Below are 26,485 nucleotides of genomic sequence, written 5' to 3'. Positions count from 1 at the left end.
TTCCTCTCTCAATGTAAAAAAAATAACATCCATTATAAAAATATTATTCTATTTTAAGAATAATGATAATGCAAACAAAGAGTGAAATAAACATAAACCATGTAAATGTTTTTTTTTTTTGCATGAAAATTATTTGTATATATATATATATATATATATATATATATATATATATATATATATATATATATATATATATATATATATATATATATTTTTTTTTTTTTTTTTTACACAAATTATGACAACCCTTAGTTGTGGTGTTTTTTCTACCACAACTCAAAAATGTGCCACTAATAAGGTTAGTGTATTCTTGGTTACCAAGGAGACACAAGACTCAATGAAGAGCACTGAAGGAAAGAAAGGAAAATCAAAGTAAATACCACTTGTGAATGCAATATGTTCTATTGTGAATCATTTCCAATCAAGCTGTAATTTTTCAAAAAGTGTGAAAATGTTATTTAATTGTATTTAGGTTACATAAAATGCTATACTGTATATTATATAACAGTGTTGGGTAAGTTACTTAAAAACAGTAATAACACAACAAATTATTTATCTAAAATTGTAATCAGATTATTTTACTAATTACTTCATTGGAAAATTAATCTTAAATTGCTTTCTAAATCACTTTTCCACTCAATAAATTCTAAATTATGTCTATATTTCTTTCTTGTTCATTGTTACACACAAGTCATACTTTCATCACCTCATCACATTAATTTCTCATTCACAATGACTCATTTCAGGGCCATAATTCATTTACATTTACATTTATGCATTTGGCAGACGCTTTTATCCAAAGCGACTTACAGAGACCTTATTACAGGGAGTTAAGTGCCTTGCTCAAGGACACAATGGTGGTGGCTGTGGGAATCGAACCAGCAACCTTCTGATTACCAGTTATGTGGTTTAGACCACTACACCACCACCACTCCATTTATGTATTCTACATAAATAATATATTAGAAATAAGCATAACCCTATAATGCACTTAAAACTAATTAAATCAATTAAAAGTCAGTAACTGTAATTTTATTACAAGAATTTAAAATGTAATGCATTACAATACTTTTTTTACTTAAAAGTAATTTGTTTACATTAACGAATTACTTTGTAATTGGATTACAACCAACATGGTCTATAAGTCATACCAAGACAAAAGAGTCAACCATTAATTCCCAAAATGTTTAAAATGACATTTCCATGACTGCCATCAAACACAAAACTTAATGTGAGATGTTTTGAAAATTACATTATGCTGGAAATATTCATGACATTTTAGAAAAATTACAGAAATCTTCTTTAACCTTGTGCGACACAGCTCCAACAAAAGTGCTTCTGGTAAGAAACCGCTTCACATTTTTTCACTGACACCTGTTTGGTTGTAAAAAGCAGTGTCTCCAGTATCGTTTGATATGCTGCTTTAAATATTTAGTACATTTTTCATGATGAGTGCTTTGGAGTGGCTTTCTGACAGACATTCCAAAACATGTTTGCTATTTTGAATAACTTTTTACAGTCACAAATCTGTGGGTCATTTTGTTTATTTTACTCAAAAAAAATAATATTTATTTTTGTTAACACTGTACAATACAGTGCTAAAAAAAATTATATTTATTTTTGTTAACACTGTACAATACAGTGCTATTCATTAACATTAGTAAATGCAATCCTATATATTTACTGTGCATTTTCACATTGAGAATAAATGTATTCATCCAAAAGCTGAAACATGTTGCTTTCAGAGGCTTTATATGGAGTTAGGATGAAAATAATGTGCATTTCAAACTGTTCTGAGACCAGTGCAGACAGATAACACACTGGAGGTTAAGTCATTCACTAAATAGGGAACAAGGGAGCAAGGGTGCATCCTATAGCTTTCCTATGCAGCTAAGTGCATTAACTCTTCAAATCCAACCAAAAGTCCAGTTTCAGGCTGCAGATGATGTTTGGACCACTCAACATGTTTGTCAGACATGGGACAGTGGTGATAGGTACATCAATTCAGAATTTTATAATTCTAGTTACAAATAAAATTTTTTATGTAAAATGCACACAGAAGTCACGCAGGAGGTTAATTCATGTATAGTATATATGCTGTATATAACGTTAATAGTAGTATATATAACGTAATAATAGTATAAAACGTTAGTGGACAAATTAATCTAGTAAGCAGGAGAAAAGTGTGTTTTATGAATGTTTACTTAATACAAGTGGCCATAGTTGCAGAACACTTCAATCTGAATATAAAGTTAATGCAAATCTTCTATCTCTTGAAACTAGATGATCGTCATTTGTGTTGACAGACTAAACGAACAGAGAAAAAGACTCTTTGCATAATTGTTCATTAAATGCCTTGCAGCTGCAGCCAGTAATATTGTATGGGTATCTTCACAGTATCTTCAAAATAGTCAGGCACTAATAACCAGTTTTCAATAGCAAAAAACCTGTTTAGACATTGCAATGTAATGAAAATGCAAAAACTGATCTAGATTACTGATGTTACCTTCACATCTGCAGTGTCACGTTGGCAGTGCCTCCATGAGCGGGCAACACCGGAGAAAGTGCGGTTCGGGTGATCAAACTTGTTGCCGTTGGCATTGAGGAAGAATGTGGTGAAGGGCTCCTGTAATTGAGTAGACACAAAACAACATTGTCACACTTCTCAGACACTTTTATTGACCAAAATAAGCTCTAAAACATCTTTCCTAATGTGTGACTCTCTCAGGTTGTTTACTCTGACTGCTAATGAGGCACTTGTTTTGACAAATCCACATCGCTTTCACAGCACTAATACTGTTCAGCACCCCAAACATCCGCAGAATAAAAATACATTCATCTAGATTCATATCTATGGTAATTGGATTCAATTTCTTGATGTGCTGGTCTCATTTGCTCACAGAAATGTACCGTTTGCACAAACATCTCAATGTAGGAATTTGTCTGTCAAATTGTGAAGGATTTAAAAAAAAATATGTGGTCCTCTCATTTTCTATAACATTGCCCGAGTTAATTATATGGCCTGTTGGCTGAGAAGCTGAGCTCTGGCTCTAATTGACAGATTCAGGGTCATCAGTCTGGGCTGGCAGCACGAGGAGTTGACATGGAGATCCTGGATCAGCCAGAGGAAAAGATGATGGTGTCTACAATCTCAAGTCAAACCGGGTGTAAGAGCGGTTAGGGGACCCTTCCAAATCATCATCATCAATGTAATGGGCCACTTGGGATAAGCCAATTACTTCATTTTTCATAGATATTTTAATTTTTTTCCTTCTAATGATGGATAATACTGACGATAAGCTGTAATGTGCTCATTATATGAGTTCTATACTACAGTATAGAAATATTTTATAAAATTAATACATTAGTTTTATTTCCCTTGCAATCATTTAAAGCAGATTTGTGTAATTTAATGTATTTATGAGAAAGCACGTTCAATATCCCAGCTTAAAGCCATTTGTAGGTTGATGCCCCTGAATCAGTGTAAACTCTGACGCTATATGTTGTTAAAACAGTAAAACATTGCTCTACTTGTTTGAGCATCCTGACCAGCCCCAACATAGCAACATTGGATCAAATAATGGTGTGAATTTGGGCTAGAAACAATTCGATTTTCTGTGCTGATCTGTTTGTTTTTCAACCTTCCCTGTTCCTATTTCATTCTGCTAGTGATCATGCACCACTGGTCTCAGATCAGCACCTACAACACACTAAGGGCAATTGAGGATGTTAGCGAGAGACAATGATGGACATGTTTCCCAGAGCTCTGCGTGCTGTCTGAGAAGAATTAAGCTGTCACGTGCCATCCTGTAAATCATTACAAAGAGCTTTCTGAGTCCTCTCTCACATATGCCTGTTTACTAGCCTGTGAAATCCACTCACCGGCGCTCTGTAGCAGAACATAACGCTCGCAAATTGAGACGTTGAGCTTGATTCGGGTTCTGTGGTGAAGGGACGTGCTAACGTGCACTTTGATTGACACTGATTTGATCCACTAAAAGGGATTGGGGTTACTGTTGTGTTTTGGAATGTTTTATGACACTGGAATGTTTTATGATATTGGAATGTTTTATGACACTGCAAATCAAAAATACACACAGACATACAGCACCATTTCTAAAGTAAAGACTGACACATTTTCAAAAATATTAAATTTGAAGAAAAAAATAAATAATAATAATGCTTTTATTGCGTGATAGACTATAAATATGACCATGACTTGATATTTGGCATAGTACAAGTCTTCTATGCAAGTCTATTGGTCTATTTGATTTATTGCCCTTGCAATAAAATAAAAACAGATTGGTGAAATATTTTTGCAATGTTAAGGTATGTTTTTTATCCCAGCTTTAAGCCATTTTGTCATAGTACAAGTCTTCTATGCAAGTTTTTAAAAAGGGTATTCGCATGATCATAATAATATTATATCCATACAGTTTATTTTTAACACGCATGCACATATATATATATATATATATATATATATATATATATATATATATATATATATACTGTATATAATTAAAAAATATATTTGAAATGTAATAATTATTTTATATTTTATATATTATTCATATTAATATGACTAGCATGATACAATATAACATTTCACAGAAGACACAACACAAGCAGGAAGCTGCTTTCTGTTAACACAGCTGAAGATTTAAAGGAATATTCCGGGTTAAGTTCAATTAAGTTAAGTTACAGCATTTGACAGAATTTGTGGTATAATGTTGATTACCACAAAAAATTATTTTGATTTGTCCCTATTTTTCTTTAAAAAAAAAAAAAAAAAAAAAGACAAAAATCTGGGTTACAGTGAGGCACTTACAAAGGGAGAGAATGGGGCCAGTCCATAAACATTAAAATACTCACTGTTTTAAAAAAAAGTATAACCACAATAAACAATATGTGTTAACATGATTTTAATTGATAAAATAATTTATTAACCTTTTCCATGTAAAGTTATAGCCAATTTTACAACTTTGGTGATGTAATGACAAACCCTGAAATGACTGTAAACATTACGATTTAAACAACTTTACAGTTCAAATATTATATGAGAAAAAGTGTTTTAAAATTATAAGCTACACATTTCTGCCTTTTAAACCCTCCAAAAATTGGCTCCATTCACTTCCATTGTAAGTGTCTCACTGTAACCACAATTTTTGTGGTAATCAACATTATGCCACAAATGCATTCGATTGAGCTTAACTTGTATTGAACCCGGAATCTTCCTTTGCAGTATATACTGCTTACTAGATTCATTAGTACCAATTTTTACTATGCAGTAAAAATTGGTACTTCCCATATGTTAAAGCCATTAAATTCCATCCAATCAAAGAGACTTACAATTCTGACAAGCCAATAGAGGGTGGAGGCAGCAGTGGAATAGTGAGTTGTGTAGTGGCAGGGTGGAGTTTCCTCATCCCATGACTCATAGCGATCCGCGTAGAACACAGCACGCTTTGGATTCAGTGCTCCAATTGGCTAAGGACACACAGAGGAAAAGAAATCTGGAATTTTTTATATTTGTGTACGATATACCATTTTGACATTCATTAAATATATCAACATCTAATTATTTTTGTTCTGCAGATGTGAAGTATGAATCATACAGGCAATATTAAGGACATTTTCATTTTCCAAAATGCTTTGATTGAGTAGAAATACATAATAAGTACACAGTATATGAAAGTAAAACATGCTCCATTGAAAGAAGCCATGTTGTTTTTCTTCCGTGCCCTTTCTGTACACGTACGATAACCAACCATCACATAAAAAAGACTAACAGCACATATTACAGCTGTGCTAAGAGCTTTAGCTCTGTGAGTGTGTGAGTGTGTGTGTGCACACAGTGTTATATTTATTAATGTTTGATTGAGATGGCTGAGCAGAACTACTTGAACACTGAAGAGAAACAAGTGGATTTATCTTGAGGTTTGTCTGTCACAAATTATTACTATCCCCCGATATTGATCAGTTGGGACTTTGCAGAAACAGTGCCGTTTGGGCTCGCTGGTGCTCTGAATTTAGAAATACAGAACCTATATAAACAAGTACACATAACAAACAATATAAACTTGCAGAATGTTTCAGTGTGCTGTGCCAATATGATATTGTCTGGTTCCTCTCTACTCTTAAAGTCAACATGAAATCCAAACTAACCCTATTTACTTTATTAAAGGGATAGTTCACCCAAAAAGGAACATCTGCTCATCATTTACTCACCCTCATGCCATCCCAGATATGTATGACTTTCTTTCTTCTGCTGAGCACAAACAAAGATTTTTAGAACAATATCTCAACTCTGTTGGTCCATATAATGCAAATTAATGGTGAATAGTCATAATAAAGGAGATAAAGATAGCATAAAAGTAATCCATCATACTCCAGTTGTTTAATCCATGTCTTCTGAAGCGATGCAGTTGGTTTTGGGTAAGAACAGGCCAAAATTGCCACTGCAATCTCTAGGCATGATCATGATTTCAAGCTTAATTACACTTCCTAGTGCTTAATGTATGCAATGTGTGCTAGATGGCACTATAGGAAGTGTAATCAAGCTTGAAATCATGATCGCCAAGGAGACTGCTGTCAAGATTTACAGTGAAAAGGGAGTTCAATTGTTGTCTGTTCTCACCCAAAACCAACTGGATCACTTCAGAAGACATTCGTTAAACCATGAGAGTCTAATGGATTATGTTTATGCTGACTTTATCTCCTTTTTGGAGCTTCAAAGATCTGATCACCATTCACTTGCATTGTATGGACCTACAGAGCTGAGATATTCTTCAAAAAACCTTTGTTTGTGTTCAACAGCAGAAAGAAAGTCAAACACATCTGGGATGGCATGATGCTGAGTAAATGTTCGAAGAATGTTCATTTTTGGCTGAACTAACCCTTTGATAAACTGGTTCTTGGTCTTATTGAAATGATACATTATATTGCGAACTGTGCACTTTTTTATATATTAAAGTTTGTCTTTGTAATCCTTTATAAAAATGGAATAACTTGCTCCACATCTGAAACAACTTTCCTTTTTGGCTGACGACATAAATTCCTCTTATTTTTCAACCCCTTCTCCTATCATATAGACAACAGTTTTCATAATATGATACCTAGAGATGGATAAAATCAAGTTCCACCTTACATTTTGTTCACATTTAATATCCTTTTTCACTAAGAAATATGTCTTATTACGGGGATTGTGAACACCATTTCATGTTGATGTGTTAATGTGTTACAAGTGTATTTTAATGTGTGTGTATATTAGTTTGTTCATATGTAAATTTGTTTTTAATAGGATAATATGTGAATTTGTATGTGTGTATAAAACGATATTGCTATAGTGAGATGCATGGATGTGTAGTGTTTCTGTGTGTGTATGTGTGTGTAAGGAAATCTAAAAGGCCTCAGCAAAACACAGCAAGTAATCTGGCCTGGCTTAACCCTGTCTGACCTGATTTACACTCTGTATGTCCACACTGCACTGGCTTGACCATCCTCTGCAGTTTAAGCACTCTACAAAACCCTGCAAAATGTCTAGAATAAACACTAGAATAAACACTCACACTGGCATTCATTCAGCCTTGGAATTCCATCCCTCTTTCCATCCCTCACCCTCTTTCACTCTCTCTCACACACATACGGATGTTGATAAACCTGTCTTCATAAAACATAAACGATTTTTAACAGTCTCTCTCTTCTCTGAAGCAGTACTTACTTTCTTACTTACTTAAATTCTGTACTAACTGAAAGTCAAATGTAGACAGTGGATGTACTATTGGGGCAGGATTTGCTTTCTAACCCATGTTTGAGTAACAATTATTAACATCTAATAATGTATGCAAAATAATGACTTTCTCTAAGACTAATATGTTAAATTATTGATTAAATGAACCATGCTTGGATAACCTTCTGGAAATTATCTTGAAAAAAAAAAAAAAAAAACTTTTTTAAATTTTTTCTCATTTGACATTATATATCTTTGGGTGAAAATAAGGTGGCTCAGAAAAACTGCTTTTGTTTTGTTCCCAGTCATGTCATCTGTAACTGAGAAAATTTGTTGTTGATACAACAAAGCAATCAAATAAAATTACAAAAATAATTTATCCTAGTGTTCAAAAGCCTCTCCAAACAAATAAAACATAATAACTGTACATAAGAACTAATTACACATGCAAAAACAACAATGACTAAAGGGTCTGCATAGCATGGATGCATGATATTAATAATGAGATTTCACAGAATAAGTGCCATTTGACTCAAAGTGTCTGCATCGAGTCTGTGTCAATTATTTGGCGCCATCTCCTGGTGGCCACATGTAACATTGTGCTTCATGTAGATTATCTAATGATCTATGCATGATGCAGCTGATTACCTGGTGTGTGGTCTTGTTTGAAAGCTAATAGCCTGCTCTATTTACTGATATGTTATATTTTATGTTCCGTTTATTTTCCATGAAGTTATAACTGAAAACACGGCATATAAGCAACACCAACATAAATGTCAAAGACATATACTTAGCTATTACTCGCTATATTTCTGGTTGCATTCTACTCTTTGAGAGCTTTCCAACAACATATGACACATGGATATTTGATGAGTTTGATGTTTTTCCTGATTACAATAACATGTACAGTGAAAACATTTTCATAAATTACTACCAATTTACTCATACATTTTGAATTGTAGATGCATTATATAAATAAAGAAAATAAAACATTATAAAATTTACCACATGATTTAATTTCACTGCTGTCAATTCAGAATTCAAGCCAGTTTGTTTTTGTGTCAGAACTTGTTATATGTGGCGCTCACAACCAAGTTAAAAAATTCTTTAAAATAGCTAATGAAGTCCAGTCACATTATAGCTGTTATGGCTCCCGATTTTTTTTGATAAATAATCATTGTCACCACTGTATTAATAAAACATCCAGAAGACTGAAACAAATGGCTTTTCAATCAACCGTTCTAGCAGGTGACACAAGAACTTGGGTAGTCAATATTAATATACTATGTGTTATTGATGAAGAGTACAGGGCCTGGAGGAAGATCAATATTCCCCAACATCTCAAAGAGTTAAGTGCGAGCGTGGGAGAGCATCTGGTTGTTTAGAGCAGTGTGGGAAAATTCGTCTAAACTCAAAGCATGGCATAAATAACTAAACAATGTCATAACAAATATGAAGAGAAACTATGTTCCCCTTCTGTCACTCACTCGACGTTGTGTCACACGCAGGCAGTGTTTTATGAATGGTTCATGTTCTCAGTGCGAGAACATAGCCATGGCAACATTGCAGTCGTGGCTTTCTTTTCTCACGAGAGAAAGCCACTTCAGCCTCCCCCTGCGTCATTCCTTTTTTCCCACAGAATTGAGGACGACCAGGCTGGCGATGAAGGCGATTTGGGGATGACGACGGGCTCAGTTTCGCCGGGTAAATCCCCACAAACCACCCACCCTCCGGCACGCTCGCTTGCTTCCGTTTGAGCTCGGGATGAGTGCACGCATTCTCCCTTGAGCCCCGGAATTGGATGACAATATCGATGCTGCATCGGAGAGTGTCACAGTGTCGTCTGATGCTGATGACTAGTCTGGGCAGCCACCTTCGGGTCTGCTCGCACAGTCTGAGGCTGACGCTATGCTTTCCCGGTCCGCCGTGAGTACGAGGCTGGACTGGAAACCTCTGCCCCCCCCCTCACGGCTACTCGATCGGTTCCTTGTGTCAGAGTGCCACTCATATCCACCCCCCCCCCCCGGTTATGTTGTTCCCGGAAGTGTATGACTAGCTGACGCGGTCATGGAGGGCACCTTTTACTGCCCAGAACCGACTCTCTCACTACCCTGAATGGCGGGGCGGCCCATGGGTACAAGGAGGTCCCCCAGGTGGACAGAGCGGTTGCGATCCACTTGTGTCCGGAGAATGGCGCCACCTGGCGGGACCGCTGGTACTCCCCTCCAGAGCCAGTAAAATGACATCATCACTGACCTCGAAAGTCTACAGCGCCACCGGACTGGCCGCCTCCGCCCTGCATGCCATGGCTCTCCTGCATGTTCACCAAGCCAAGGCACTCAAAGATCTGCACCTACGTAGTTCCGACCCCGACGCGCTGCAGGAACTGCGCTCTGCCACCGACCTCGTTCTCAGAGCCACGAAGGTCACAGCGCAGGCACTCGGGCGGGCGATGGCCACCCTCGTGGTCCAGGAGAATCACCTCTGGCTGAACATGGTGGAGATGTGCGACGGTGACAAGGCACACTTTCTCAACATCCCCGTCTCCCAGCTTTGCCTCTTTGGTGACACCGTCGATGACTTCGCCCAGCAGTTTTCGGCGGTGAAGAAGCAGATGGCACATCTTGCCGCGGCGCCGCCAAACCAGTGCGCCCCGCCTGCTCGCCGAGGCCACCCCCCTGTGGCTAAACAACAGGTAGCTCCGCCTCAACCCGGGCCCATCTCTCAGCCCCAGCATCGATTACCTCGCAGGCGGCGTATACCCCCCGTCTCCAGGACCCCTTCCAGGACCAGGAAAGCTCCAAAGCGCTCCTGAGACGGGCAACCCAGGCATTCAGATGTTTGCTCCGGAGCTGGTACCAAGACCACTCCGTCCCCCAGTGGAGGGCTGGGAGGAGAATCCTTGTTTCATTTGCTGCACTGCCTTCGGGCTGTGGCACCAACATTCTCAATAAAGAGTGATTTCCGCATTCCCTGGGTCATCCAGCCGGTGCGTGCCGTTCTCACGGCACCCCGGCCCAAAACACTAGAGTCCTGGCTCCCCGGACGCAGTTCCCTCGCCTCAGGCCCCACGACTGCTCAGCCCTGGCAGGCCAGCGCTGATGAGTTCTGAAGACGCCTCTCTAGGACCTCTTCCTCAGTCTCTAATCTGCTCCCTGCCGGGTGCATGGAGCAAGGTAAGTGCTTTGAGTCTTTTCTCAGCAAACAAGCCTCGGGACACTCTTCTGCCTCCCGACGCACTATTACCTGCCCCCTCCGTTAAGCCACACCCGGTATGTCAAAAGCGATCGTCCCGTTAGTGCCCCTCGCGCGGAGTTTGGATGCATGGCTTTCACTTCCCAATCCGTCGCGCTGGATGGTCAGGATCATCTGACTTAGCTACGCGATTCCTTTCGCCAGCTCCCGCCTCGTTTCAGCGGTGTTCGCTCCACTTCCGTGTGCGGCGAGAAAGCCAGCGCCATACAAGCAGAGATCACGACCATGCCGAGATAGAGAAGGGTTTCTACAGCCCTTACTTCATCGTACCCAAAAAAACGCCGGGTTGCGATCAATCTTGTACTTGCGAGCTCACGCAGAAACAGATTCTTCCCTGCGTTCGACAACTAGATTGGTTCGCGGCAGTAGACCTGAAGGAGGCATAATTCCACGTCTCCATTCTGCCTCGACACCGACCCTTCTTATGGTTCACATTCGACGGCCAGGCGTATCAGTACAAGGTCCTCCCCTTCGGCCTGTCCCTGTCCCCTCGCGTCTTCACGAAGATTGCAGAGGCAGCTCTTGCCCCGCAAAGGGAAGTGGGCATCCGCATACTCAACTACCTCGATGACTGGCTCATCCTGGCTCACTCTCGAGAGTTACTATGCGCTCACAGGGACAAGGTGCTCAGGCACCTCAGTCGTCTAGGGCTTCAGGTCAACTGGGAAAAGAGCAAGCTCGTCCCGGTTCAGAGCATCTCTTTTCTCGGCATGGAGTTAGACTCAGTCTCAATGACAGCGCGTCAGAGTGTGCTCAGTCAGTGCTCAGGTGCCTCACTCTCTTCGAGGGGGAAATAATCATGCAATTAAAAATTTATGGACATGAGGCTTTGGTGTCCATTACCTATAGATTTTGTATTTTATTTTTTTAGCTATAATAACTACATTTTATTATGATTTTGTGTCCAAATAAAAAAAAATCATAATTTTTTTGTTTTGTTTAAAAAAATTTGCTGAAACTACTCAAATCGAATGAAATGTCTTATTTTCTTAAAGTAATTTTGACTTTCTTTTTGCATATTTCTAAACCATTCCCCCATCCCTTCCTTTGTTCCCTTCCTTTTTAATGACCATCCTCGCCAATGTTAGCAAGGTTGTGGCAAATGAATGAGAAGTTTATGGAGATCTGCTGAGATTTATAGGCTGATAATGACCTGCCATGTGACGTCTAGGGATGACTGTGATTGGGTGAGCTGCCACAAGAAGTCTAACACACTGTAAAAACCTTCTTAGGGACCAGTGTAAGTGCTGGCTGCAAGATGAGTTAGTCCATCTCATGGTAGCAAACAGACCCACTTAACCAGGGAAATATTGTGTTTGGCATGAAGGGGAGTTTTTGCCCAGATCAGCACAGCAGCTGTGAAGCAGAGAAACAACACAACTGTTTTCTAGTGCCATGTCAATTAGCTGCAATGCTACCCATGTTAAGCTTTAGTTAGTTAAAGGTGTTTTGTGTAAATATAGTAATTTAAAAATACAGCATTAATTTTGGAGGAAGTTATGCAATGGAAGAAAGTCAGAAGGAGATTAAAAACAAAACAAAACAAACTAAAACATAATCTGTTTCATATAAATTGCTTGTTGTGATACTTCTTTAATAATTATTTGAATGTCTTTAAGATTTCACAATAAGTCTAAAGCACAAGTATCTACAGCATAAACTACTGTCCTATATATATTTTTATACATACTCCAAAATCCCGAGGTTTTTCCACTATTGACTCTGTTTTAAAGCCTACTGTAAATGTTTTCCCTCAAACATCTGTCTCACGCTGGTTTTTTTGCTGATAAGTTTATTAATATAAGATCTCAGATGATTCCTTCTGTGTATGCCTCATCCGATGTTACATCCTGTTTTTCTACATGGTCTGTTTTTGAGCCCATTTCTTTGCAAACACGTAAAGACATTTTTGACCACCTAAAGCCCATCATGTGTCCCCAGGATGTCATTCCTCCATGCCTCTTTAAATTAATCATTGATACTGTTGGACCTGGGCTACAACAAATGCCTATACACTGGTTCTGTCCCTGATTGCCTTAAAATTGCCACTGTAAAGCCTTATCTTAAGAAACCTAATCTGGACCCCACTTCCCTGACTAATTTTCGCCCTATCTCCAATCTGCCTTTTGTCTCCAAAATCTTGGAGAAAATGGTGCTAGTGCAACTCCAGTCTTTCCTTACTGCTAACTCTACCTACGAAAAATTTAAATCAGGTTTTACAGCATGTCATGGCAACGAATCTGCTCTCCTAAGAATTTCTAATTATATTTTACTTGATTCGGATTCTGGGAAAGCTATGGCTTTGGTCCTATTAGACCTTAGCTCAGCCTTTGATTTGATTGATCGTAACATCCATCTGTCCTGCCTGGAGTCATTTTTGGGCATTCGAGCTACAGTCCTGAAATGGTTTTGTTCATACTTAACTAATAGGAAATTCACTGTCCTTCTTGGACCTCACTAATCTTCTGTAGCGCATCTCTGTTGTGGCGTACCACAGGGCTCAATTCTCGGTCCTTTATTGTTTTTTATATATATCCTCCCCTTAGGCTCTATTTTCAACAAATACAGAGTGTCCTTCCATTGTTATGCGGATGACACGCAAATCTATTTCCCTCTCAAGTGTAATGACTAGCACGCCATACAGCCACTTATAGCTTGCTAAGATGATCTTAAATGGCTTGCACACAATTTTTTAAACCTTAACAAGAGAAAAACTGAAATTATGTTCTTTGAACCGAATTAAAACAGCGATCTTGACTTTGACCAAGGCTCTCTTGCCCCATACAGTACTTTGTGTGCTAGGAACTTAGGTTTACTGTTTAACATCAGCCTAAAATTTTATAAATAAGCACTGTAGTTAAATCTTGTTTTTGTCATCTTCGTCTACTGATTATGTGATTTTTGGAGCTTGAAAGGGCTGATCACCATTCACTTGCATTGTATAGACCTACAGAGCTGAAATATTCTTCTAAATAACTTTGTGTTCTGCAGAAGAAAGAAAGTCATACACATCTGGGATGGCATGAGCGTGATTAAATGATGAGATATTTTTCATTTTTGGGTGAACTATTCCTTTAAATAAGAACAGGGGTATATGTTAATGTAAGACTTTCCAGATGATTCTTTAATAAGCAATTCAGACAAAATCCCCCACAACAAATACAAATATAGCAGGACAGCCGATGAAGAACCCAACCCCCAAGCCCAAGTACATGGCAGTAAACAGTAAAGAGAATGTTGCTAGGCAACAAGAATAAGTACCGGGTGCTGAGGAGTGATACAAATAGAAGTTCTGTGAAGAGGTCAGAGCTGTGCTTTATCATGAATACAGCATGGCTTTTGACCAATCAGCATCCAATTGCGTAACAATCCATTTTATAATGTGGAATGCATTCTTTTCATTCATCTGCACTGTTTTTAAACACTTTTTCTATGTAAAATTTTTGGTTTATAATATAAGAAAGGGCAACATATTAGCTGAGTGGTAATCGCAAATTTGCTTAATAGTTGATTTTGGTTCATGAATTATAATTAGGACAAGTAAATCTGTAGGCACAATACTAAAGGTCACATGCATGCATATAATATCACACCTCTTATTCAAGTGTTTGACGAAGAGTCTGAGCAGATCCCTAGTGACCTAATTAAAGCAAGCCTATTCAAAACACCCCCAATGATACCTGTGCAGGGACAATCCGTTGAATAATCTAATTAGCAAATTAAATAAGCTTTTTTGGGGAATAAGATATGATAAAATTTAAGAGGCCATAAAAACGTTCAAAGTGTCCATTTGTTCAATCAAATTCTACAACTTGGAGAGATGCATTTGATTTTAGGTTCGCCTAAATGATAATTGTGTTTCTCTTCTTAAAAATATTAACTTATAACTCTCATAAAAAAAGATAATTTGTTATAAATGCTGTCATATCTGATATACTGTAAGTTTCAGATAACCACAGTGAATGTGTATGTCATATTGTCTTTATAAATGTAACCATTCGCCTTTGCTTCCGGAAACTAAAATAAGTACCATGGGACAACTTATAAACACACTGTCTTTATGGTTTTCCCACATTACATAACTATGCTGGTATGGACAACAACTAAAATTAACTTTGGTCATTAAAACAGCAAAAACTGCTTCTGACAGGTCTGTATGGTGAAGCTCATGAAATGTTCTTACAATTACCCACCAAACAATATTCAAAGCAAATCTTCCTCTTACACTGTTTACCTCACTTTGCTGCAAACAAACCACAACCTCAAGAACAATTATCATTCCACAGGCAACTCTCTTATGTTCAAAGGAAATGCCATGGGTTTTGGAGTCATTTATCAATGGCAAAATGAGAGAGTGCCGTCATTTGGTGATATCTGCAATACGTCTCCTGGAGAGTCACATTCTGTATTTCATATCTCAGAGAAAATTTAATTACGGAGCAGTGTGCCGGCAGTGTGCTGTCAGCAAGAGTTGAACTTGTTTTCGCTGGCCTCGTCAGCCGCCGAGCACAGTATGTGGAGCTTCAGTCTAATGCAATCAAGCTCCCGCAAGTCAAAACAAAGCAGATGCGTCTCTCAAACGAGCTTGCAGAGCACAAAGATGTGAGTGAGGAAGTGAGGAAGAAGGGAGAACGGAGAAAACAGATACGGCATCTCTGGGAGTAACTGAAGAGGGGTCTTTAGCAGCCAAGCCCGGTATTACCCACAATGCATCTCTCAGTGGTAAAGTAGGGCAAAGAGCTGGTAATTTCTAAGACAAGGAGGTAGAAAGAAAACTGATCCTGTTCAGGCTGTGCTCAAAGCGGTTAAAATAGCAGTATGGCTTTCAGAGTATGTTACGCTCTGAAAGAAAGTAATAGCTAATTAAAAAAAATTGAAGGAGTTTAAAAATAAAATAAATAGGCTATATTCAGCATATACATACTTTGGTACATTTTCCCCATATTTTATTCGCATTATTAGTTATTCCAGCCTGATCTCATTAAATTTATGTGACAGTGGCAAAAGTTTTGCCAACCAAAATTAAGTGCTTCATTACACGTTTGGCTGCAGTTTTCCAGTGAAATGTCCAAAGGGGGGCGACAAAAGCAAGTGAAATTATGTTGTATTCAGACAAGGTTTTAAAGGTGAATATTAGATGGATGTTTTATTGAGTAAAATGTACCTCCCTAACTTACAAATTTAACCTAAACCTAACCAATAGTTTTCAAAAAGATAAATGAGAGGAGAACAAAACAGACATCCTTACCATAAGCCAACAACTTAACCTAACCGACGATAGTGTTTTAAAAGCAAATTAAATTTTACTGATGCAGCCACAATATTTCGAGCTGCTTTCACTTTCCTTTTCGAGTGTCCTTTGCTGGGCTCGAGGCTTGGTCACCGAGTTCAAAATCCAGCACTATCAGGTGAGCTACCGCGGAAGTTAATCATACTGAAATATGTGTGTAAATGTAGATGGGTCTGTGATACAAGCGTTAAAATGTAGATCGTTTTTCAAATGATGCTTTAGAGTAAAAGTGGGTGAGCAATATAGAGAAATATATATATATTTTTATATAGTGTTTATAAAGTCATAAACAGCCATAATACCTGTGATTTTTAAGAAAGTTAATAAAACGCACTATTGTTAATTTCACCAGGAAACTCCAGAAAAACATAAAAAATTACACGTTAACCTCGGTTTGCAAAAATTTTGTTATAGTAACGCTTAATAAATGAGACTAGATCCACGTTGTCCACATGTTTTGGGACATCTTCTACTTCTATTTTACCTCACTGTGACTGGATGGATCATGTTTCAGAATACCAAATTGGCACTTTTGAAGTGACTGCTTGAGACTGAAAGTTACAATATGTTTTCAAAGTATAATGAACTCTTTTATATCTCTAAGGTTCAAGGGAAATTTGATTTCTCATGATGCAACCCCTTTGAGTTTAAACAAAAAGGGACCAAAAATCTATTTTGAAACAACATTTCAAAGAAAAATAAATAAATAACTATTGCTAAAACATTGACTGATACATGGGGATTCATATTTGGTGAGATAATTTTTCGAACACAAGTCCAGTCAACTAGAATTATGTGTGCACAAACTTATCAGACACTCATAACAAGAGATTTGCACAACTCAGGTAATTATGTTTGCTGTCAGTTCTCAGCTCCACCTCACTAGCCCACACAAAAAACATCCGTCGGAGACACTTCATCTAATTTCCTGTCAAAGCTGTGCAAAAGAAGTGGAATAACGTGAAATCACAGCAGAGACTTGCTGCTGATATGTTCTGTATGGGCCTAGCGATGGCTTCGCATTAGCACACGCCAATTAATAGCCTTGAGTGAGACGGCTTCCCATTTCTATCAGCCACCTGTCAATCATGATAGAAATAATCATTAGATTCTAATAAATCTGTCTACCATGTCAATGTAGCTCTGTGCAAAAATGTGCTAGTCTTAGCCCGGGGGCACCAAGAGACCTGTTTTCAGTAACTTTGCATTCAGTTGAATGCACACGCTATTGGTGGAATGACTTCAGGTGTATTGCAGGTGGGGTTGAGATGGGAATTATGGTACGTATCAAGCAGGATATTTCTGCAGTGCTGCACAATGCTGCCCATCACTATGGCGCTGGAGGGCATTCACCAATTTGACTGGCAACTGTTTCCTGCTTGGCAGGTCACGTAACCATGGCTCACAGGACAGAGATGAGCAGCTTGCGTGTCTGGGACTTTGGGTGTGTAAGAATGGCAGGTTTGAATTTGATGAAGGGTGCATTCAGAAGAACCACCAGCCCAACTTGTATGTTTTCCTAGATGCGTGTTTGCAATGCAAGATGGCAATATTTGCTTTAGGTTGTATTGAGGACATACACACATAGGTGTCTACCGAAAGTGTATGGACATGTATCTGTATTAATCTGTATAACGGATAAGTAGAATAAACCATGAAGACGAAAACAGTGAAAAAGTATATTCATTAACTAAAATTAAAATAAAAACAAAAACAGGAGATTGCTAAATACTTAAAAATAAACTGATACTATAAATGTACACTAATGCAAAAATAAATATCAATAAAATTAGGAAAACGTCTTTTGTCACAACAGTTATTTCCGTCCAGATTTGTATTCATTTTTGGTCGAGATCTTGTATTGATGATGGGAGAGTCAAACCACTCCATAAAGTCTTCTCCAGCACATCCCAAAAACTTTCTATTGGGTTAAGGTCAGGACTCTTGGTCTTGGCCAATTCTTATGTGGAAATGATTCCTATGACTCCCTGAACCACTATTTCACAATCTGAGCCCACTAAATCTTGGCACTGTCGTCCTGGAATATGCCCGTGCCATCAAGAAGAAAATCCATTGATGGGATAAGCTGGTCATTCAGTACATTCAGGTAGTCAGCTGACTTCATTTTATTTCTGCATAATGTTGCTGAGCCTAGACCTGACCAACTGAAGCAACCCCAGATCATAAATCTGCCTCCAGAGGCTTGTACAGTAGGCATATGACGGGTGTATCGCTTTATGCGCTTCCCTTCTTACCCTGACGTGCCCATCATTTTGGAATAGGGTAAATCTGGGCTCATTAGACCACATGACCTTTTTCTATTGCTCCACAGTCCAAGGTTTATGCTCCCTAACAAATTGAAGTAATTTTTTCCAATTAGCCTCACTAACAAGTGGCTTTCTTGTGGCCACACAGCTGTTTAGTCCCAATCCTGTAAGTTCTTGTCACATTGTGCTTGTGGAAATGCTCTTACTTTCACTATTAAACAGCCACGAGGCATTTCAGCAATCTCCATATTTGTTTTCTTTGCTTGATGCAGGTCAATAATTTGCCCCTTCTGAAACACAGTAAAATGTTTTCCACAACCACGGGATACATCTTCCGACATGGTTGTTTAAGAAATGAGAACTACACACTGCATCAGTTAGAGTTAAAAGAATTGTTGCCAGCTCAAACATATTAATCAATTAAATAATGATCCAATCATAGGCTCTTAAGTATCTGCTTTTCAAAATCCAAACGGCAAGTTTTTTTTGGCCAGGCAGTGTATTAATCAATGATTGCGATTACATGCATGTTCTTACATTGATTATGCTTAAAAAGCAAACAATGTGTAAGGTCATGTAATAAACACCCCAAACAGTTTAAGGTTTAAGGTTTACTGGGCTGAAGGGATAGTTCACCCAAAAATTACAATTCACTCATTATTTACCCACTTTCATGACATTCCAGATGTGTATTACTATCTTTCTTCTGCTGAACACAAACAAAGATTTTAGAAGTATATTGCATCTCTGTTGGCCCTTTCAGTGCAAGTGAATGGAGACAAGAACGTTAAAGCACCAAAAATCACAAAGGCAGCAAAAAAGTAATCCACATGAATCCAGTGGTCTTCTGAAGCAATGTAATCACTTTTGGTGATATACAGATACATTTTCAGTCCCTTTTGATTATAAATCTTCACTTACATTTTTTTTCCCACATTCTGAAAGTGAAAGTGGAGATTTATAGTAAAAAAAAAAATAAAAAAAGACTTAAATATTTATGTTTCTCACCCACATGTATTAAATCGCCTTTAAAGATAAAAAATGTAACCACTGGAGTCATATGGATTACTTTTATGCTTTTTATGATTTTTGGAGTTTCAAATTTCTGGTCACAATTCACTTGCATTATATTGACCTACAGAGCTGAAATATTCTTAATTTGTGTTCAGAAGAAGAAATAAAATCATACACATCTGGGATGACATGAGGGTGAGTAAATGATTAAATTAAAATTTTTTGTGAACTATCCCATTAAGGTAATAAACAGTTTAAGCATAAATCGAACGGCACACAGATTTTTGCCATTACTCACTTGCACATAAACACATTAACCAACGTTCTAACCAGCTTATCCTTGTGCAAGTGGTGTGCCAATGCCTGTTTAAGGTTTAATCTCAAAAGCAGAGAATAATGATTACAAATCTCACAATAACACAGTTTTCTTGCGTTGTCAGATTTAGTTGAATAAGCTGAGTTTTGGTAGTTATCAGTGAATTGGTCCACATGTAAATGCGCTCAATGATTGATGTCCAGGCTTTTGAGTTTCAGTGTTTCTATCCACCAAAAATAACCAAACAGACAAGAGAAGAGACCGTCTTATTGACATGTTACACAACCATGTGCATTGTCATAAGCAGGTGGAACAATTTAAGGTGCGGTGTTACATGGAATCAAAACTAAAACTGAAAAATTAAATGAGTCATTTTCTAAATATAAAAATCTAAACTATTTATGAAGAATAAACAATAAGTAAAACTAAAATGACATTAAAATTTAAATAAAAACGAATCTAAAATACTCATGCACACACATTTTGGGATAAAAACAACAGGAATTTAACAGCATATTCACTGCAAAGACAATGCAGCCGTCCACCTCATTATCTGCAATAACACACTCCATCCGCTACCCACATTTGCCCCCAGGGCTGCACACCCCTCCATACATTATAGAACAAAAGCAAGGGTCTTCACAGCAAGCAAATGGGGAGGGAGGTTAAAGCCCCTGTTTTTGATTCAGCAGCAGTAAACCTTCAGAGGTTAGAGCCCCAAGTTGGCCAAGGACATGCGTCAGGATGGCCGCAGGCCTGTGAACTCCCACTAATGAAGGCAGCTCAAGCTGGTAAACAGCACAGGGAGGATGTCACAAGCATACATTATAATACATCACTGTCTTCCTCAGGCCAGGGGGCTTCTTTTGCCCACCTGGTCCCATACTGACATGTTCAGGAACTAGAGTGCTGTAAGAACTGGTATTGTAGCATAGATTTACTGATGGTAAAACAGAAAAGGTGAGGGCTAAGAATTATGGTTAAGATTAATTATGGTAAATAAGCTACCAAGTGATACAAAACTGGTAGGCCAAGTGCCTCAAACTAAACCTATCTTTGTTTTCAGGACCTTTCAAATGTTTAATGCAACTAACCTGGCAAATCCAGTAATAAATTTTGTACTGAAAAGCATAGGATCAATCTTGTAAACATCACTTTTCTCCTGGTAGACAGATAAACAATGTTGTTTTTTGTATAGAAATCTTTAAGTCTGCATTTTTCCAAATAATAATAATTTTAAAAATGAGGATGAGGGTGTGTGAGAACGAGAGGTAGAAATCTATAGAGAGATATGCTCAGACAGGAATGTGGTTGTTTTCAGGTCAGTGAGCTTGTGAGATGTAAATGCAAAAAAATGAGAGCAAGAGAAAGAGAGAATGAGACAATCTGATGAAGTTATAGAGTAGCTTGAGAGAAAAAATAAGGACATATATGCAAATAAGCAGTTTTCAATGTATTAATAAATATTGTGGAAAATATGTGTTGATTGAAGAAACTTTGTTTCTCATTTGCTAAAATCAGAAAAGAGCCACTTGTAGAATTACTGCTCTAATAAGTAACCATGTGGTTAACGTTTCGACCCACATAAGAGTCCTCATCGGAACATACTTCAAACTATGTAATATGTAAACTGCTGCTAATAACTCCACCTAATCTGATGTCCTGGGTGGATACATAGACAACACATAAGCGATAGTATACGCATGGATACATACAAATTAACATAATTCAAACACAAATACACAACAACCAACACCCATAGAATACAAATATACAGTATATATATATATATATATATATATATAAATATACAGTATTTATATTTTTAATGTATTTTAGGGCATGGCAGAAAATGTTTTGCATGATGAGGATATATATATATATATCCTCATCATGCAAAACATTTTCTGCCATGCCCTAAAATACATTAAAAATATAAATACTGTATATTGAAGATACAAATGAAGGCAACAAAAACCAGATCTTATCAAGACTGAACATCAACACTGAAACAGTTGCTTGAATACATGAATCTGTTTACAATGTTAATTGTTAAGTATAATTTGCCTTTGTGATGCATTGTTGATGCTGTGTTATTAGCTTTTTAGCATTAGTATTCAAAATTTGTAAATGTTTGATCATGCACCTGCCTTAAAGTTTGGATGTGCGCATACTACTTTTACTCTTTTGTCCATGTATCCACCCATTTCATTTATGGTCATTAAAGCCTGTAATGTATATATATTACATTAACATTTATGCATTTGGCAGACGCTTTTATCCAAAGCGACTTACAGTGCACTTATTACAGGGACAATCCCCCCGGAGCAACCTGGAATTAAGTGCCTTGCTCAAGGACCCAACAGTGGCATCTTGGTGGTGCTGGGGCTTGAACCCCCAACCTTCTGGTCAGTAACCCTGAGCCTCAACCACTCAGCCACCCCATAATATATATCAGCATTATTTCAGCCATTGGCCGCCCTGCTTTCTAGATATCAAACCAATATCAGCGGACTGCTAATACTGTATATACCATACATTTGTGTGTGTACCTTTGAAAGATCCCTGAAGTTGCCGGGAATTGTGAGGTCCAGCTCTTCAGATTCATAGTTTGTGAGGACCCAAGGGAAGACAGGATACTGATTGAGATCATTGTACGTCCGTCCTGAAAAAAGAAAGAAATGAGAGACTTGAAAATAGTGGATAGCAGGTGGACAGTAAGTTCCAAAAAGTTACAGCTGTCCAACGCTTGGTCTTTAATGACAAAGTTGTCCAGGTCTTTTTTGCAGTGCTCCATCAGCATTTACCATCATAAATGCAGAATGTATAACTATGTATCGCAAATTCAAAACACAGTATGATAATCAGTGTTGGGTGCAGTCTATTTACAAATTAATTAATTACTGTAATCTAATTACTTGCATACAAAAGTAATGTAGTTCATTAATTTTAAAATCTTGTAATCCGATTACAGTTACTGACTTAATTAATTTAATTACTTTCAAATAACTGTGTTACACGTATTTCTAAAAAGATATTATAAATAAAGAATACATTTTAAACATAAATTTCCTTAATATGTATATTTGTTTGCGCTTTGTGACAGCTGAAGGGTGTGTATCCCTGACGAATCAAATATTAAATATAGACATTATTTAAGGTTTGATGAGCGTAAAAATAAAAGCTTTTCTGTAAAAAGTGTTTCGTAACTTAAAAGTAATTAGTAATGTAATTACCTGTAATTTTCAAAAGAAGTAATCATTCTGTAATCTGATTACAATTTTAGAGTACTAATTTGTAGTGTATTCCTTTTTTCAAGTAATTTCCCAACACTTTCGATAATCAATATCAATACTATCAATAAAACTGTCTTTTTACTTTTCCTAAAGAAAATGTGGAGGGTCTTGCCTGTGCAAAATTCTATGTGTAATAACAGACATTGCATACAGTACCACTGTGAGCTGAAACAATAATAACAGCTCAAGTTTTTATAATAACATGTACCGTAATAGAGTTCTCAACAAAATGAACAGGCAAATGTTGGCGCGGTCACTTGTCACCCAGCCTAATGACTATATTACAGCAGTGGAGGATTATAAAAGGCTCAGTGGTATTATTTCTTGGTGAAAGTTTCCTGAAAGTCAAATCGGTTACTGAATGTGTGGCAAAGTTGTGGCGTGGGTGTAATTAAAGACATGTTAATTCTTTCTGAGGATGACACTGTACCCTTGACACTCCTCCCTGTGGCACGGTCAGGCCTCTCCACTGATTGGCTAGAGAGTGGTGGTAACCATGGTGACCTATATGAGGTATCCATGACGGAGCACATATGCGGCAGTACAAGAGATGCCAGATGTGGCTTAGTCTTTCTCTCCTTCCATTTCTTTTCCCTCTCTCTCTGTCTTCTTCGGGTTGTAGCAATATGGATTTCAGATTGCAAAAACTGTCACAGGAGAACCAGTCATGAGAAAAGGGCTATAAACTAGCTAACCTTTTTTCTGAATGCCATGTCCCTACATGTCCTCTATAATTTCTCCCATATGACAGAATGTTTATTGTGTGTGATATGTATCACTTATCAAAGGCTACAAATGCTAAATAATTTTGGAATGCATTTTCACAAACAACTCTCCCATCTTATCTATGGTGATGAGTAGGCAAGTAGCTATGAAATTAACTACATTTTTCAGAAGCCTTTTGAAAATTAAACAAAGTTTTACTATAGTAATACTGTAGTAACCTTGTTTTTTTTGGCAGAAACTATAGTTTTACTACAGTAACACTGTAGTTACAATGACTGTAGTAAACACGAGTGTAGTAACCTAACCATGTTTGTTTGTTTTAGTTTTTTTTGCAGAAACTATAGTTTTACTACAGTAACACTGTAGTTACCATGACTGTAGTAAACATGAGTGTAGTAACCTAACCATGTTTGTTTGTTTTAGTTTTTTTTGGCAGAAACTATAGTTTTACTACAGTAACACTGTAGTTACCATGACTTTAGTAAACACGAGTGTAGTAACCATGTTTGTTTGTTTTAGTTTTTTTTGGCAGAAACTATAGTTCTCTTACGAGAGGTTCTCTCGTATTGCGTAAGCTAGCTTACGCTACGGGAAAGATTCATCTTTTCTGAGATATTGAAGCCAAAAAATTATCCTTAATTTTGTATCCATTGTCAACGCAGTGCAGCAGCTGCATACCTTGAGCGCGCTAGCTAGCGAGCTCATTGGTTGCTCTGCGGCAACTGCTGCAGCCTATAGACGAACTTGAGAATCCGCCGCGGCGCCTTTCGTTACGCCGCGCAGAAAGAAGCGCCGCTCCCAAAGGCTGCCGGAACCGGTGTTAGAAGCGACTACCTCGCCGGAGCCTCTCCCTCGAGCCTCGCTTTCACCCTCCCCGCCCCCACGGGACGCGCAGTTGCCACCGAGCGGCCGCACTGCTGCCATCTCGGATGACGAGGCGGAGGATAAGGGCTGCTGTTCCATCATGGCTTCGGACAGCGAGGAGTGGTCAGGCTTCCAAGCCTCCTCTTCGGCCCAGGAATCCAGCAGGACCCGCGCCGGAGTCGAAGAAGAACTAACGCGCCTCCTCACACAGGCCGTCGACCGCCTCGGGCTCGAGTGGTCACCGCCCTCTGAGCAGGCTCCCAACAGACTCGACGGCTGCTTTCTTCAGAGCCCGCGGCCCGGGCCGCTCCCTTCCTGCCGGAACTCCACGCCGAGCTCTCTAAATCGTGGAACGCGCCTCTCTCGGCCAGGAACCGATCCCATGTCTCCACCTCTCTTGCTTCGGTGGATGGCGCCACCGAGAGGGGCTACTTCCATCCCCCCGGTCGAGGATTCGGTAGCAGCAGACCTTTGCCCGCCCTCCGCGAGATGGCGGTCTAAGCCAGTGCTCCCGTCTAAGGCCTGCAGAACTACTTCTGCCTGTGCTGGCCACGCCTATGCCGCCGCCGGCCAAGCCGCATCTGCTCTGCATTCCATGGCCGTCTTACAGATCCTCCAAGCGGACCTTCTTCGAGAGTGGGATGAGAAAGGCAGGCACCCAGATGCTGTTTCAGATCTAAGGAGCGCGACGGATCTCGCCCTTCGCGCCACCAAAGCTGCAGCTCAAGCCCTAGGGAAGTGCATGGCCGCGCTGACTGTGACCAAGAGACACCTATGGCTAACGCTAGCTGACATGGGAGAAGCTGAACGCTCCACGTTCCTCAACGCGCCGCTCTCTCCATCCAGTCTCTTCGGTTCCGTGGTGAGTGCCATTGTTGACCGTTTCTCGGAAGTCCAGAAAGCCACCCAAGCCATGAATCTCTTCCTGCCTCGTCGCGCTAGCTCCTCTGCAGGCCACCCACGTGACCAGCCTCCTGCACGAGCCTCTTCACAGCGCCCAGCTCAGCAAAGCCAGACTTCTCAGCGTCGACAGGGCGGCCGCCCTAGATCGCGCTCAGACAGCCGCCGCAGACCGCCGCCCCCCCGCGGGCCTCGGCCTAAGATTGCGCTGAAACCTGAGCAACCGAAGTCCTCCTAGCTTTGTTGAGGAAACGACGGCTCAGTCCCGCCGTGGCCGGACCACCGTCAAAGCTTCACCCCCTGTCAGTCCCCTTCTCTCAGGCTACTGCAGTGGTGGATTCAGCAGCCAACAAGCCGGTGATACTGCCCGCTTGCCTGCACTCAAATGCCGTTTTCACGGCGACCCAAAGAAATCTTGTAAAAAGCAAACATGCCTTATGTGTAGAAAATGTGCCCACAATCCAGTGTTCACCCCTACACACAAGCATTACACTTCCCGTGTCCCTATCAGAGCCCACTCACATAAAGCAGGCACAGCCAGCTCGAGTGTTAGAGTCAATAAACACGCCCACGAGTCCGTGCGCGCCCATTCTCTGCCCGCTCTGTCACACGGCCAGCAAACACCTCTCTGTATGTAAGTCCCATGCCCGTGACTATGCTCGCGCATCACTTAACAGATGTGACTCTTTCCCCATTCACTTCAATCGGGAAGTCACTCACAGAACAGCCTGTCCTTGCTGTCTGCGAGCAGTCATGCATAAGCACAGTAAGCGCGCTCACACATTCTGTTCAGCTCGCTGTGTGCGGCAATCAGGGCAAATT

General features: G+C 39.2%; 1 protein-coding gene across 4 annotated transcripts in view; it reads right to left on the bottom strand.

Annotated features, from left to right (window-relative positions):
- The window catches only part of LOC127629781 (neurobeachin-like), a 351,376-nt gene that overhangs the window by 41,607 nt on the left and 283,284 nt on the right, over window positions 1-26,485 (bottom strand). For all 4 annotated transcript variants that reach the window (XM_052107020.1, XM_052107021.1, XM_052107023.1 and 1 more), the window contains 3 exons: window positions 22,430-22,542; window positions 5,356-5,493; window positions 2,510-2,629 (listed from right to left, as the gene is read on the bottom strand). In XM_052107020.1, coding sequence (XP_051962980.1) covers window positions 2,510-2,629; window positions 5,356-5,493; window positions 22,430-22,542 — 371 coding nt within the window. The remainder of the gene's footprint in view (window positions 1-2,509; window positions 2,630-5,355; window positions 5,494-22,429; window positions 22,543-26,485) is intronic.

The sequence above is a fragment of the Xyrauchen texanus genome, chromosome 36, assembly GCF_025860055.1.
Source record: "Xyrauchen texanus isolate HMW12.3.18 chromosome 36, RBS_HiC_50CHRs, whole genome shotgun sequence".
Lineage (NCBI taxonomy): Eukaryota > Metazoa > Chordata > Actinopteri > Cypriniformes > Catostomidae > Xyrauchen > Xyrauchen texanus.
This window is presented reverse-complemented; position numbering and strand designations above follow the sequence as displayed.